At 36.3% G+C, this 14,700-nt stretch overlaps 2 protein-coding genes across 2 annotated transcripts in view; one reads left to right on the top strand and one right to left on the bottom strand.

The window, feature by feature from the left end:
• GTF2E2 (general transcription factor IIE subunit 2) overlaps positions 1 to 14,700 on the top strand; it is a 47,149-nt gene that overhangs the window by 7,683 nt on the left and 24,766 nt on the right. Inside the window, exon 3 of the mRNA XM_026712810.2 lies at positions 10,766 to 10,857. Within this exon, the coding sequence (XP_026568595.1) occupies positions 10,766 to 10,857 (92 nt within the window). The remainder of the gene's footprint in view (positions 1 to 10,765; positions 10,858 to 14,700) is intronic.
• SMIM18 (small integral membrane protein 18) lies at positions 169 to 8,455 on the bottom strand. The gene is made up of 2 exons (XM_026712811.2): positions 8,320 to 8,455; positions 169 to 759 (listed from the first exon to the last, which is right to left on the bottom strand). The coding sequence occupies exon 2, from the start codon at positions 730 to 732 to the stop codon at positions 439 to 441; it is 294 nt and encodes a 97-aa protein (XP_026568596.1). The 5' UTR covers positions 733 to 759; positions 8,320 to 8,455; the 3' UTR covers positions 169 to 438.

The following is a 14,700-nucleotide window of genomic DNA, read 5'->3' as shown; positions in this document are numbered from 1 at the left end:
TGTGTTGGAATAGTCTCTTGTTTGAGGTAATGGAATATCAAACTATTTTGATATATTAAAGATATAATCAAATTGATCGCATGGCAAATTATACTTTTATATTCTGTGGTATCTTAATATGCTTTCATTTATTCTGACTGCATTTTAAATAAAGCAAAAAGCAATTCATTAGATGAACAAAAATGTATTTAATCAGTACTATTCAACAGCAGTTCATTATAAAACAAAACAACCCTCTGTTTTCACACCACACAGTGACATTATCCATTAGCAAGTATTTTGTAACCTTTTCAGGTTTCTACCCATCAGCAAAAAAGGGACTGCTAATAGCGATATTTAAGGCTAAACAGGATCTGAATTGCTTGGTCCTAAAATACAAGAGGCTTCAATATAATGTTGCACATCTGTTTGTTTCTGATGCTGAAGATCATTCCACCACTACACCACTTCCGTTTCATGCTTTCTGAAGCTGTTCATCATAGATCTAACAGGATTGGGTTCATTTTCTAAGTCTTTCATGGTTTTGTTTTTAACACAGCAGCAGCAGTCAAGCAGCTCATATAAAAAGGCTAGTACCACCAAACATATTACAGTAAATATAAATATGACCAGGATGATAAAACAGGCAGTGTTCCAGTTGTCATGGAAAGGGTAAATTTTCTGCACTTGAAAGCCAAGATACTGATAAAGGGATGTGGTTTCATTCCAGCGGCTAATGTTGAAAGTTGCCATGTTTGGAAACACCTCTGATTTCTCTCTCTGCAATAAATTAAAATATATAAATAGTTAGGGTTCTTTTTTCTTTTACTAACAAACTAAAACTGGAAAAGCTATTTTTATTTTTAGTTTACTACACATCATAAATGTTTCTTTATAAAACACAAGCAGACAATTTTCCCAGGGTCAATGGCCATAATGCCCTTCTGGGGAGATTTTCAGGTGATATCACCAGAAAGATAATGGCAACCCTTGAAGGGGCAAAATTAGTTTTTTAGCCATATTGAATGATTTTTGGAGCTTTAGGGATGGAAATTAGAGTAATTTACCTTGTTTCTTTAGAGAGAAAGTTACATTTTGGTACCAAATTTTGGTAGTGCAGGGTTTCCAAAGAATAAACAAATAGAATACAGCCATTAAAAACAGCAAAACAAAAGCCCTGCTTTTTAAAATGGTGGTGCTAAAGGGTCACAAAGCCAATTTTTTCATAGATCATCATCAGTTTCCTGATTCATTTAGCAAGTAAGCTGGGAGTATGTTGTTGCAGTAAATAGAAAGCTTTTTGCCTGAAGAACTAAATAAATTATCTCTGCTTCTGATCTTTTTTACAAATGATATCATAATAACACAAAATCTTCAAGCTACTCCTTGCATTCATTTTGGAGTGTTTGACAGGCATGCCAGTCATAATCATTCTGAATACGCAATTTGCAATTCAGTTCTAGTTGGGAATGTGGTTCTTTATAGCTCACAGCATAATTGTATATATGACTGCCCAAATGTATTGAATTTATTGGGATTACTCTCAGATAAATCATTACAGTATCAAATTATGTTTTCAAAATGTTTTTTGAAGAAACATTTTGAAGACATTTGCTGATGTAAATGGACTTAACAATACTGCAGTATTGCAATTGTTGATTTCTGATTTCATCTTTATTGATAAAGCCAAAGTGTTTGGCATTGATAAAGCTAAACGTTCACTATGCTGATTTTTCTGAAAAAACCTCAGTTTGCCAGTCACGGGATCATACAGTAATGCTCTAAGGCTGCTATATAAAGAGGATGCTATGTCGCTGGGCTTGCAGAAACAGTGCCTTTCAATTCAGTGCTGGCAACATCGTAATACCAGGAGCATGTGAGAAGAGGACAGGGATGTTGTGGGTACCAACAAAGGTCACATAAAAGGCTACTGGGGAGGAGGTATATAAGTTGCTCACCTCAGCTTAAACTACAGTACTTAACTTTTTATTTACTCATTGCTAGAACAATAACAGCAGCATTAGATCAGTGTCACTCATACTGAATTTCATAATTTCCCCCTTTCCAGTTACTATTTAAATCAAAACTACAAAGAGGAATAGGAAAGTTAAAATGGTAAAAAGTCTCTCTCTGAAACTGGAAAACTGGGAAAGCAGAATTTAATTGGATCTAGAAAGGGTTTTCTACTTAGTTTCTAGAAAACCTTGTAATTTATGGGAAACAATTTCCTTTTACTACAGAGTAGGGAAAAGAACTGGGTGAAAGTGATAAATCTTGCTCAAATCATATTAGTCTTTGAAAGCTACATATAAGCCTCTAATTTATTATACCTGAAAGAAAGTATATAGAAGAGTTCAATAAAGATGCTTTTTGCAGCATTATTTTACTTTTCATATACAATTCTCATCCCAGACATCCAGATTATGCTGTGAACATTGGCCCTCCAAATGTCCTTTCCCAATAATAGCCATTACAGGAGCTAGAGGATGTCTCACCTAGTATGATTTCTTTCGATACATATCAGCCACGTTGTTAAAAGACAGCGGAGAGTTTTAAACAGTCCATTTAAGTGCCCAAGGAATGTAATATAATTGAGAGGTCTTTATGAGTTATATTAAAAGGATTCCAGATTACAGTCTGGTTCAGTGCCCTATTAACCCCGCCTACTCTGCTGTTTCACTTTTTTGTTTCAACGAGAAGCTCTGAGAAAAAACAATACTGAGGAAGGAGCTGCCCACTCACAGCAGAATGAAAATGATCATGGAATTGTTTCAAAGGAAAAAAAACAAAGCTATCACAAGTTGATATTTGCCTATAAATATCAACTTTCCTAAAAAGTTTAGATTTGAATTGCAGACCATGGGGGAAGTGTTTTTCAAAGCAATTCAATTTTTCAGAAAGAAACTGTAATGTAAGTACATTGTAATGTAAGTAGATTCCTTTCCAGTTTTTATTATTTCCAATTACTGTACAAGGTGAGAATTGCAATTTCCTAAGGGAAGAATGTTCTAGAGCAGATCCCATTTCTAGATGTGTCTTACATTGTTTTTACAGTCTAGGACAGGGTATTAAACTCAAGGCTCGGGGGCCAAATACAGCCCATAGGATGCTTAGATCTGGCCCGCAGTGCTTTTGCCAGTGAAAATGGAGCTCAGGAGGGCCCTCCTGAGCTCCAGTTTACTGGCAGAGGGTTGTAGGAGGCCATGGCAGCTGAAAACAGAGCTCAGGAGCCCATTTTCGCTGGCAGAGCACTCGGGCCACCAGAAGCACCCCTGACAGGAGTGATGTAGCTCTGGCCACGCCCACCCCATCCCCCCAAGGTCAAACACAACCTTGATGCAGCCCTCAGTGAAATCAAGTTTGACACCCCTGGTCTAAGACAATAATTTCCTTCATAGGGTAACTCTAAAGTCTATGCAAACCTGAAAATAGGATGGTGGGAGGGGAAGAAAGCAACCTATGATAGAATTTCCTTTCAGGAAAGCCTCCCTGGTCTCAGCCATAACTCTGCAACTCCTCCATTTGGTCAGGGAGATAAATAGGATACATGTACTGCATGATGGTCTAAAGCTTTAATAATTATGCCTGCCAACTGACACCATCTATTCCACTCTCAAGGATCAAGCTAATTCCTTCAAAAGAAAATGCTAGAAAATTTCTAAAGCTTTTCAAGTCAGTCTGCCATGCAGTGATAAGTGAAGAACTCCAGCTAAACTGTTACAAAATCATCAACTGGGGACTGACAAAATTGTATGTCAGAAGCTATCCTACACAGAGATTTTAATGCTTCTGTTGTAGCTTTGTTAATTTCTTAGGTCAGTGATTTTCATCCTTTTCTTCACTATGGACCCCCTTTAAATACCTTTTGTGGCAGAATAATACAGTGGGAAGGAACCATGGAAGTCTTCTAGTCCAACCCTCTATTTAGGCAGGAAACCCTATACCATTTCAGACAAATGGTTGTCCAATCTCTTCTTAAAAACTGTCAGTGTTGGAGCATCTGCAACTTCTGGAGGGAGGTTGTTGCACTGATTAATTGTTCTAACTGGCCATGAACAATGGCCACAGACTCCCAAGACTTAATTCAAGATTTAAATCATAACATTTATTCAAGTCTTTGTGAACCCCCTGTGATGGCATTGTCCCCCACGGTTGCACAGACCACAAGTTGAGAACCACTGTCTTAGGTGTAGATTTATTAGTGTAATATTTATCTGGATCAAGTTAGATAGCAATTTACAATTTATGTAATATAGCTGTATATCTGTAACAAAAAGAAACTAGATTCAGTGTGATAGCCAGAAGAATCCTGTGGATGTCAAATCCAAAGTAATGCCTTAGTTTAGAGCTTCTTCTGAATCAGATTGAATAGAAAGAACAGGCAGGGGAAAATCATTACAATGTTACATTTTATGTATTTATTTCTCTGAGAATCAGGTTTCTATATAGCACCAACAGAAGCCATGAATTAAAGATAGTTCTTCATATTATCCCAGGAAGAAACCCAACTCCACATGATTACTAATCTCTAGTCAAAGATCGTTGGAAATACACTTCTGGAATAAAACCAATAGCCAAAGTATTCTAAACTAATTTTTCAAAACTATACATTAGATTTCTAAACAAATGGAAGGGGACTTGGAAGGAAATTGAAGGGGACTTGGGAATTATTCCATTCAAACTATTTGAAAATTTTAATGAGCTAAAATATCTGGACCGCAAAAAGCAACATAACAAAGAAAAGTATAGAAAATAAATGCTTCTATCTAGTGGTCATCCATATTTCTGCCATCCAGATACAGTAATCCTAGGTTTGAACTTTAAGATTGGACATGAGGAAGCTTGTTGGGTTTCCACTACAGTAAATACAGTTATTAGTAGAACTCTTTTAAAAGCTCACGTTTTTCTACTATCCACTTTTTTTCCTAATCAAAACCATAAGAGGATTTTTCTGTTTCATGCAAAAACTTGTATAAGAGCAGCCATTAATATAAATACTGTCTTTTTTCTTATTAAAGAAGTTAATTTAGTCACCTCTGCAAATTCCATCATCTTCACCAACAATCTCTATATTGTTGGCAGTGTCAAACTTTTCCAGTTTTGACTATATAGTAATCTGGTTGAAATTGTCATAAATAAAAAGAAAGTTTCATGGCTTTTTCTAGTGTCCACTAATCCCAAAAGAAAAAAGAAAAGTTTCTAGACTATATAGCTAGAATAAAAATCTTCAACAGTTATTCTAGATATACAGTATAAAAGATATATAAAAACTTATAAAATTATAGGACAGGAGTAGCATGTAAAGCCTTTGATTCAGTGGTACACGACAAGCTACTCCTACAACTAAAATCTTATGCTATCTCTGGACAGCTGCATAACTGGATAGAAGCATTCCTGTCAAACAGACAACAAATGGTCAAAACTGGGAGTGTCCTATCAAATTCTGTACCTGTCAATAGTGGTGTCCCCCAAGGCAGCGTTCTAGGACCAACTCTCTTCATACTCTACATAAATGACCTCTGTGATCACATTAAGAGCAACTGTGATCTCTTTGCTGATGATGTAAACCTGTTCAATACCACAGACAATACTGCTACCCTTCAAAAAGATCTTGACTATCAGAATGATCAAACAAATGGCAACTTCAAATCTCAACAAATAAATGCTCTGTCTTACATATTGGTAAAAAAAATCAGAAAATAAAATACAAGCTGAATAGTCAAGACCTTGTTGATGATCCAAGCTCTGTAAAGGACCTTGGAATACTCATCTAATGATCTGCTAGAGCCCACTGTAACTACATAGCCAAAAAGACATTAAGAGTTGTTAACCTAATCCTACGTAGCTTTTTCTCTGGTAACATCACACTACTAACTAGAACATACAAAACATTTGCTAGACCAACACTCAAATACAGCTCATCAGTCTGGAACCCACATTAGGTATCTGATATTAGTACAGTTGAGAAAGTCCAGAAATATTTCACAAGAAGAGTTTTCTACTCCTCTACTCGTTGCAGAATACTTTATGCCATCAGACTTGAAATTCTAGACCTAGAAAACCTTGAATTACGCCGTCTTCTGTCTAATCTAAGTATGGTATATAAAATCATACATTGCAATGACTTACCTATCAATGAATACTTCAGCTTCAACCATAACAACACAAGAGCACACAATAGCTTCAAACTCAAGGTTAACCACACCAAACTTGATTGCAGGAAATACGACTTCAGCAACAGAATGGTCAATGTTTGGAATACTCTACCTGACTCTGAGGTTTCTTCCCCAAGCCCCAAAAACTTTAACCTTATACTGTCTACTATTGACCTCACCCCTTTCCTAAGAGATCTGTAGGGGGCATGTATAAGCACACCAATGTGCCTACCGTCCCTGTCCTATTGTTTCTTTTATTTTTCTTATATGTACCCATTTCATGTATTCAAAACAATGTATATACTTATACCTATTATCTTGTAAGCGATTGACAAATAAAAATAAATAAAATAAATAAATGTTTATTTGTAATTTCCTAACTGATTCTTTCCATCTTTGGCAGCAGTAATATGTACTGATAACTATATATTTCATTTAGCCACAGCAGTTTCCTTACCCTAAAGTTGCAGTAAATTTACTATAGAATTGACAGAATAACTGCATATGTTCCAGATATAGTTTGTATTTACTAGAAGCAACATTGATAAGTGTCAAAATATTTAGAATATATTTAAAGTGAGTTTTGAGTCAGGGATATATCAAGGTGTGAGTTAGCTAAGGTAAGGTCTCCTTCAAGTTGACTTTTACAGCTGTGATGTTATATTGGCAACAGCTGTCTTCAGGCATGTTTTGTCTAATAAGAGAAACCAGTCTGTTTCATGATACAAAGAGAACTGTTAATATTGAAAGTTTTACTGGGAAACTGATCCCTGAATATTGAAATTTAATTTGGGTTGAAAAAGTAGAGTATATTAGTTTTTGACAGCGTGCAATTGTTTGACACAGATATATAGTGGTAATATAATTTTACTGTTAATTGCAATATTAAACTCTACAAGTTTGCAAAAGTGAAAAGACAACACATTTCAGAATTTTTAGAACTCAGTATTTAAGGAGAAAACTTATTTCTGACTTCAAAAATAGCTAGGCAGTTTTTCATAAGGATAATCATTACTCATTTTTATTTTAAATCTTACTTTGATAAGATAAAACGTGTATTATAGAATCTCAGGCTAATGTTTGTATTCAGAGTCGCTTATGTTTATTTAACTACAGAAATAAATGGATTCCTGTCCTATTCTAATTAAACACATAATATATATTTCTATATCCATGATGGCAATTTTTGTATTGGGAGTTTAAAATTTTGAAACAAACCATGTTCTGTCTACTAAAAATTTCAGTATAATCTATGCAGCTGAATGCTAGCTAGTTATATGGTTTGATAAAAATATGTACTATTTATTGACTGGTTATAAGAATGAAATTTTACTTGGTTATACCAAGAATAAAAGTATGCTTTTTATGAAGTTCACTGGATTGCTTTAAATAATCCTTATAATTCTTTAGAAGAAAGCTTTGAATAAAATTCAGAAACTTCTGTAAATTTGGTTGCAATCTTAAATCATTTGTATATATGTGGGGAGGGGGCAAACTTCACTAACCTGTCTTATGTCTGAATACCTAACATTGCATTATTATCAGCTGATATAAAACAGTGTGTGTGTGTGTGTGTGTGTGTGTGTGTGTGTGTGTGTAAATACCAGTGGCTAGTTCAGATTGAATTGAGTTTGGGGAAGTTTATTTATTAAACTATTACAAACCAATTGATTTCTTTAAAGCAGTGTCCATGCTAGCAACTTACTGATTCATCTTATACAATGGCCAGATGGCAAGGGTAGATGAAGAGATCAGTTTACTGGCTTGGTTAATAAGATAGGTTTTGCAATTTAATGAGTGTATAAATTTGGAAAAAAATTAAAATCTTGCTAGCATTTAAAAATACACTGTCCTATTTATTAAATTTTACCTCCTAAAATGAAATTAATTATTAGGAAACAGAACCTCAGATTAGTTTACAATTACTGAGTATGTTAGTCTGTTTTTAAAATGGATGGTCATCAATTCTTCATGAATGCACAGATGGCAAGATTCTCTATTATCACAAGACAAGCACCTCTGCATTTAACCACCATGCTCATAAGCTTCAGAATCAAAAACAACTATAACTGAAAAATGCATCAATAAGGGCTGTTACACATTCTAATTTTCTGAAATGTATTCATTTTTTGCAAAGACAATAATTATAAGGCATTATTTTTTTTTAAAAAAGATATAGACGTACCTCTTTTCTGAAAAGATGCTGGAACAGTGCTGATCTGCTGTTTTAATACAGCTTCTGGTACAGCTAAGATGGAGCTTTGCTACTATTGGCTGAAGCAGAATGCAGCTGACAGCTTCCTTTATGCTTATTTGCATTAGACCCTTACCCAATGAGGAAATCGTTAATAAATCTGAAATATATAAAATATCAGATTACATTCTGTCTACTTTGTTAACCTCTTTAAAAGCTTATTTAACAATGATATATATTTAAAACAATGCTCTTTTTTGCTTTAGTTTGCTTTAATATTTATTGTTTTAATTTATTCAGGGTTTTTTTTTCTAATAGCAGATTAAGCTGATGTGAAACACACATGTACAGTCAAGGTCTTAATAGAGGAGAATTACATATATGCATGTTGGAATAAAAACGTATATTTTGAACACCTTATGACTTACCATTATTCTTTGTCTTTTACTTTATGGTATAAGCTATTGAAATCTGTGAAATTAAAGCAGTGATTTCTGAAACAGCTTAATAAGATTTCATTTTCCATTGTCTTCTGGCCTACTTTTATAATTCTAGTTTGTCATTTAATCAGATGATAGTTGTAAAAAACATAATATGCTTAAACATTTTGTTCAGATTTATATATTTCTAAATTTGTAAATGGCTTTTTAGTAGCTCAGCATACCTGACAAAGTGACAAGCACAAATATATATATATGTGTGTGTGTGTGTGTGTGTGTGCAAAAGTCATATAATAAAATACTATAAAACACAGTTGAAAAAAGGAGATATATTCTGATATTTCCAGTATTCAAAACTACTTTCAGTGGATTTTCTTGACCAAGCAAATAAATTGTATTTCTTATTTGTTACACTATGAAAGAAACCTCAAAATTACCTTATAAAATGAATTTAAGAGAATATTATGAGACATGTAATACAATGACAAATTATTGTCAATAGTGTGGGAGTAATATGCCATTACAACCTTCTAAGATTCTCCTCCTCCCCCCAGTTTTATTGTTTAGTTTATAAATCTGGAATTTCCTTGTAATCTTCCATCCCAGTACCAACCAGGCTAATAAACCCTGTTTAATTTTTTCAAGTTCCAGCTAGTCAATTAGGTATTGCAATTTCTTTTGATTCAAAATCTTCTCAACTGGAACTAAAATGAAGCCTATGTAAAATGAACAAATACAGAGTTATGATCATTGCCATTTTCTTCCTGTTGACCATCATTTTTTCCAGAAATTGTTTTTTTTATATAATATTTAAAATTCTAATCTACCCAAAGCTTTTTTAACGTTCTTTCTGTTAGCTTGACTTTGTAGTAAAGTAACTTCATGATTGGTATAGAACAGACATTTGCTTTTCTTGAACAATATTGATTACTTAGAATCCTTTTTATTTTCATTTTATTGCAATTGTTTTAACAAACAAAAACAAACAAAATTGAGACAGTTTTGAACATGTTCCTTTTCTTCAGGGAAGCTTTCAGTATTTCAGAACACAACATCCTTCTAGATCATTTCACCATGATGGGATGCAAATACAACTCTGCTGTGTTTCATTCATTTTCAGGCTAAGAAACCGGAAGATAATATAGTTTGAACTGCTTCCAGCTTAGGTAACCTGGAACCATGATAGTGTACACTATACATATTTGCCAGAAAATGCTTTTCCATTTTGTAGGTTTCTTCTATATCCCATCATTTTCTTAAATTGCAATATGTGAGCTTGAAGAGGAGGGAGGGAGGGAGGAAGACAGAGTAGATTTCTTTGGGGGACATCAAACATGTTTTCCTGGACACTGATTTTTTTCATTGTAACTTTCATAAATTGCTTCCTGTTATTTTTTATGATTAACCAATTGATAAAAATTCTGAGATGTTCTGATAGCAGTTTCCTATAAGAAGAAAAATACATTCTTGTAATTCAGTATTAATCAAGAAACAGTTTTCACTCAAAGCTATTTTGTAATTCTGTTTTTGCTTAAAGTTTTTAAAAAACATTATTATAGTGATTTCCAGCTGTTTGTGTATGAGTAAGATCTGTTGTGATTACTTTTAATTGAGTATATTTCTTAGGATCTTAATTTTCATTAAAGTGGATTAATTCATTTTTTGAATAAATAATTTTGCTGGTTTTAAGGCTGGACCAAGAGATGTATAGCAATATACTGAACAACACAAAAACATTTGAAGATTTATATTTTTTTAGAGTAGCATGTTTAATTTGTTGACTCTTTTGAAAATGAATTGTGCTTTAAGAAATCCTGATTTCTCCAATTTTTAGGATTCAATATAATTCTAATAAATTTATAATAAAATTTCTCAATTTTCATGGAATAGCTCAGTAAAGTATATAATATTTTCATAAGTTTTCTTCCAGAAGTATATATTTCACTATGCCTGACCCAGAGAATGAGAGTCAATACCATTTTTCTTTTCCTTTACAGACCACAGCAATGGAACTTTTAATTTGAAAGCTCTTTCTGGAGGCTCTGGCTACAAGTTTGGAGTGCTTGCAAAGATAGTGAACTATATGAAGGTATAATTTTGCCACCAAGTTTACTATGTGCACTTTTTATGCTTACCATATTTCAACAACAATACTTAAATATGTGATGACACAAAAATAGGTACAAAAAGAATTTCAGACCTGTGTTTGCTAATTGGGGCAATATATTGTTCTCCCAAATGAACGATTGTTGGATTGAGCCAATGAACACTGAGATTGGGATTTGACATTTTTTATCTTAGAATGGAGTACATTTAATATTTATAATTAAGTAAAAATGGTGCATTTTTATGTAAACACAGCATTTACAATATAGTTCCCCTGTGGTCTCTTTATTTATAACAAATAAAAGTAATGCAGTAGTATACATAGCTTTTGAATTGGATTTCTTGCTAATAATTATTTGGAGAATCCCCCTTTATTCATGAGCTTCAAATTCACAATGTCATAAAAGGCTGGATGGGATTGCTATGAGGAGCATATTTGCCCAGGATTAATCTTCCTATGGTAATGTGGGCATCTGCTGTAGATGAATAGAGCTATGTTATATGATACAGTCCTGCAACCTGTAGAAAGAAAGCCAAGTCTGAATTGTATGGCATGATGACATACAAATTGAATAGACTTCCTAAAAATGTGGTTCGGTAATATTCAAACTCACTTGTGCCAAGAAGCGTCTCTTACTTTACACAGAGTGAAAACATCCTGGTGCAAATTGGTTGGATTAAAAGCTGCTTGTGATAAAGTCCTTTTGAATTAATCTGATTTGTGGTCTGCTGTCTAGTAATATAACTGTCATGACCCTGTTGGAGTCCGAATCCGAGGAGGAAGCCAAACAGCTGACAGGGAGTGGGAGTGTGGCTCCCTTGGCTGTGGAGGAAACTGGGGAAGGGCAAAGTCCAGCTGGGCAGAGCAGGAGAGAGGGAGAACAAGGGAGAGGGAATTCAGAGGAAGAGCACACAGTGAGGAATGGAGAAGAGAGCAACATGGGTTGCGTGGCTTACAACCACAGAGGGGAGGAAAGGGCCCTGATTCCCTTCATTAGCTGCAGCTGGGAACACAGTTTATAAAAAAGGCAAACTGTGTATGGCAGGCTGTTGGGAGCAAACATGGCTTTATCTTGTGTTGTCATGGCTTATCTGTGTTCCTGGCATCTTCCCAACCGTGTGAGTTTTGCCAACCATGTGAGTTTTGCCGTGCCTTCCTGAAATTCTTGCTCCTGCCCTGCCAAATTAATCACTTCAGTTTGGCTTGTTTGGACTTTAAATTACAATTTGTGTTTACCCTGTTTTGGACTGAATTTTCTGCAGTCAAAGGCTGTTCCTGGGAGAATTTTTCTCCAGCCAGAAGGTAACCTGGATATTGAAGGCAAAGTTGGAGATAATAAAGGGACTCTTATTATTATCTGACTGTGTTGCCTTTGTGCCACGCCCCGGGTCATTACAATAACATTGCTCTAATACCAGTGGTGGGATTCAAATAATTTAACAACCACTTCTCTGCCCTAATAACCAGCTGGGTGGGTGTGGGTGGCTGGGTGTGGCTGGGTGGACGTGGCCAGGTGTCATGACAGCACTCAGCCTCCTGCAGCACTCTGCCAGCCAAAATGGGGCACCAGGGTTAATTACAAAATGAGGGCTTTGTGACATCCAGATCCAACAAGCAAGGGGCGTGAACTGCACAGAAAATACACTTTTGTTTGCTTATGAAGAAATATCCCCAAAGTACACTAAATGTAGACTGACTTTTAGCTACACATCTCCCCAGCAAACAAAAGTTTTTGAAGCTCCAGATACAGAGAATTCATTTTAGGACAAGTAACCACAGTTTGCATGTTGGAGGTTCCTAAAGGAATGCTGGGAAACTCTGTATTTTAAAGAACATTTGAGAGAGGGGTACAGAATAGCCCTTCTCTGCCTGAGGCTGTAGAGACCCGGCACCAATCAAAACAGTTTTGTGAAGCAACTGATCAATACTAACAGGGTAAGCTACTAGTGTATGAAAATAAGAGCAAACTCCACTCCCTTCTTGTACTGATGATGTTACCCAGTTTGGTAATGAAAAATCTGCAAGAAAACCATCAAGTTCAGAGAGCACCAAGAAACCCACAGTTCAACCATGAACTACAAATATTATCTTCTCCCATGAGCTGTTCAGAGCATCCAGTAGTGGGAGGTGCTTCAGTCTCTGCATGTCCAGGCTGGGCTTAATTTGTGGAACGCTCCTCCTCCTCCACGGGACTCCTCCCCAGCGTTCCCCAGTTTTGGCTCAGTCTTGTGAGGGATAGGCAGTGCTTTTTCATTACTTCTTGTCCGAAACAGAAGAATTTCTCTTTTCAGGTTTGGAGACAGTCAATTTGTCTTTCAGGTTCTCTTAACAAATTGCTTAACGATCTACCCACACTGCCTTTTCCATCTGGCCGTCGATGATCGCTGTATCGAGAAGCACTTTTTGCGCCCTGAACTGGAGGGAGGCTTCAGCTTAGTTCCGCACTCCCCCAACCGCTAGCCCTGTCCTTGCCACAGCGATAGCCATGCCATTTTAACAAACAAACGGCGTGATTTTGTTTCTCTCACTCGCAACTGAGTTGTATTGCTGTTTTCCCCCAGAACGCTACCTTGGGGTGAAGGGCTTAAACCTGGTTATTTTCACCCCTCCCAGCCGTTTAGTACTAAGGGAAAGTTGTCTGGAGCTAATCCCTTCTTACGGCGGGAGATTGCTGCTGGCGCACGCGCTGAAAATAATGGCCGGTCGCCATTTTGTTGTAGGTGGACTGCGTGGCTGCGCTGAGTGTGAATCTTCTGTAGACTGTGTGAGGTAGTTTCTTATTCCCGATCAGAGGATCCTTATTCAAAAACCCCAAGGAATTATTGCAACTTCATTTTAAACCATATTCAAGGCCATCTGTTATTCTTCTTGTTGGCTTAACCCTCACAGTTCTCCCTAACCAGCAGCACAACAGTGAGCACCTAGGCCAGTGTCTGCCTGTGCAGGGAAGCTGTTGAAGGCCTGTGATTAATATTTTGGCCTGTTAGGCATTCTTAATTTGGCTGATTGGGATATCCAATTAAATTAGCTGTTATATTGATATATATTTACATACATATATACTCTAATAATAATAATAGGAATTATAATAATAGGAATAATAATAATATACTAGTAATAATAATAAATTTATTATTGAGATACAACTCATATTAGACACATATATATACATATTTATATCCATTAAAAAGTGGGGGATTTCGATTTCAGGGAACCCTGTCCACCCTTGGTCAGGTCCCTCGCCGTGCCAACCACCTATACAGCATAGTACTAAATAATGAGCATACTGTAAAATCTCTAATCAAAATGGCAGGTGGCAGTGGTTCCCAGACCTCAACTTCAAGGGTCAAGTCTAAATCTCAGCACAAATCTAAACAGACAAAAGGGAATTCTAAGGCCTCAGAGAAAGACGCCAACAGGCGCCACAAGGCATTGGAAAGACAAATAGATAAAGTGCACATGGGAGGCACACAGGACCTCTCAAGCTTCTTCACCCCCCAGTCCAGTGCCGTCTTCCTCTTCTCCCCCTCCTCCCCCACTAGATCTCCCTCATCCAGGCGCAGCATGGCTCCACAGAGTCAACACACCCAGTCAACTGGATCACCCACCATGCGAAGGGCACCTGAAGCGATGTTCACACCAACTGCTGACAGTCTTCGACAGGACCAATCTCTTCCAGACGAAGTGCCAGAGAGGATGAAGGCCTGGATGGAGATGGCTATCCGTTAGGGAATCGCAGCAGGCCTACAACATGCGGTTCTGACCAGGGATCAGCCTGCACCTGCTGAGTATGATTCACAATCAGTTCGATCATTGGCCAGGTTG

The sequence above is a fragment of the Pseudonaja textilis genome, chromosome 2, assembly GCF_049901715.1.
Source record: "Pseudonaja textilis isolate UNSWEBS1 chromosome 2, rPseTex1.2, whole genome shotgun sequence".
Classification (NCBI taxonomy): Eukaryota; Metazoa; Chordata; class Lepidosauria; order Squamata; family Elapidae; genus Pseudonaja; species Pseudonaja textilis.
This window is presented reverse-complemented; position numbering and strand designations above follow the sequence as displayed.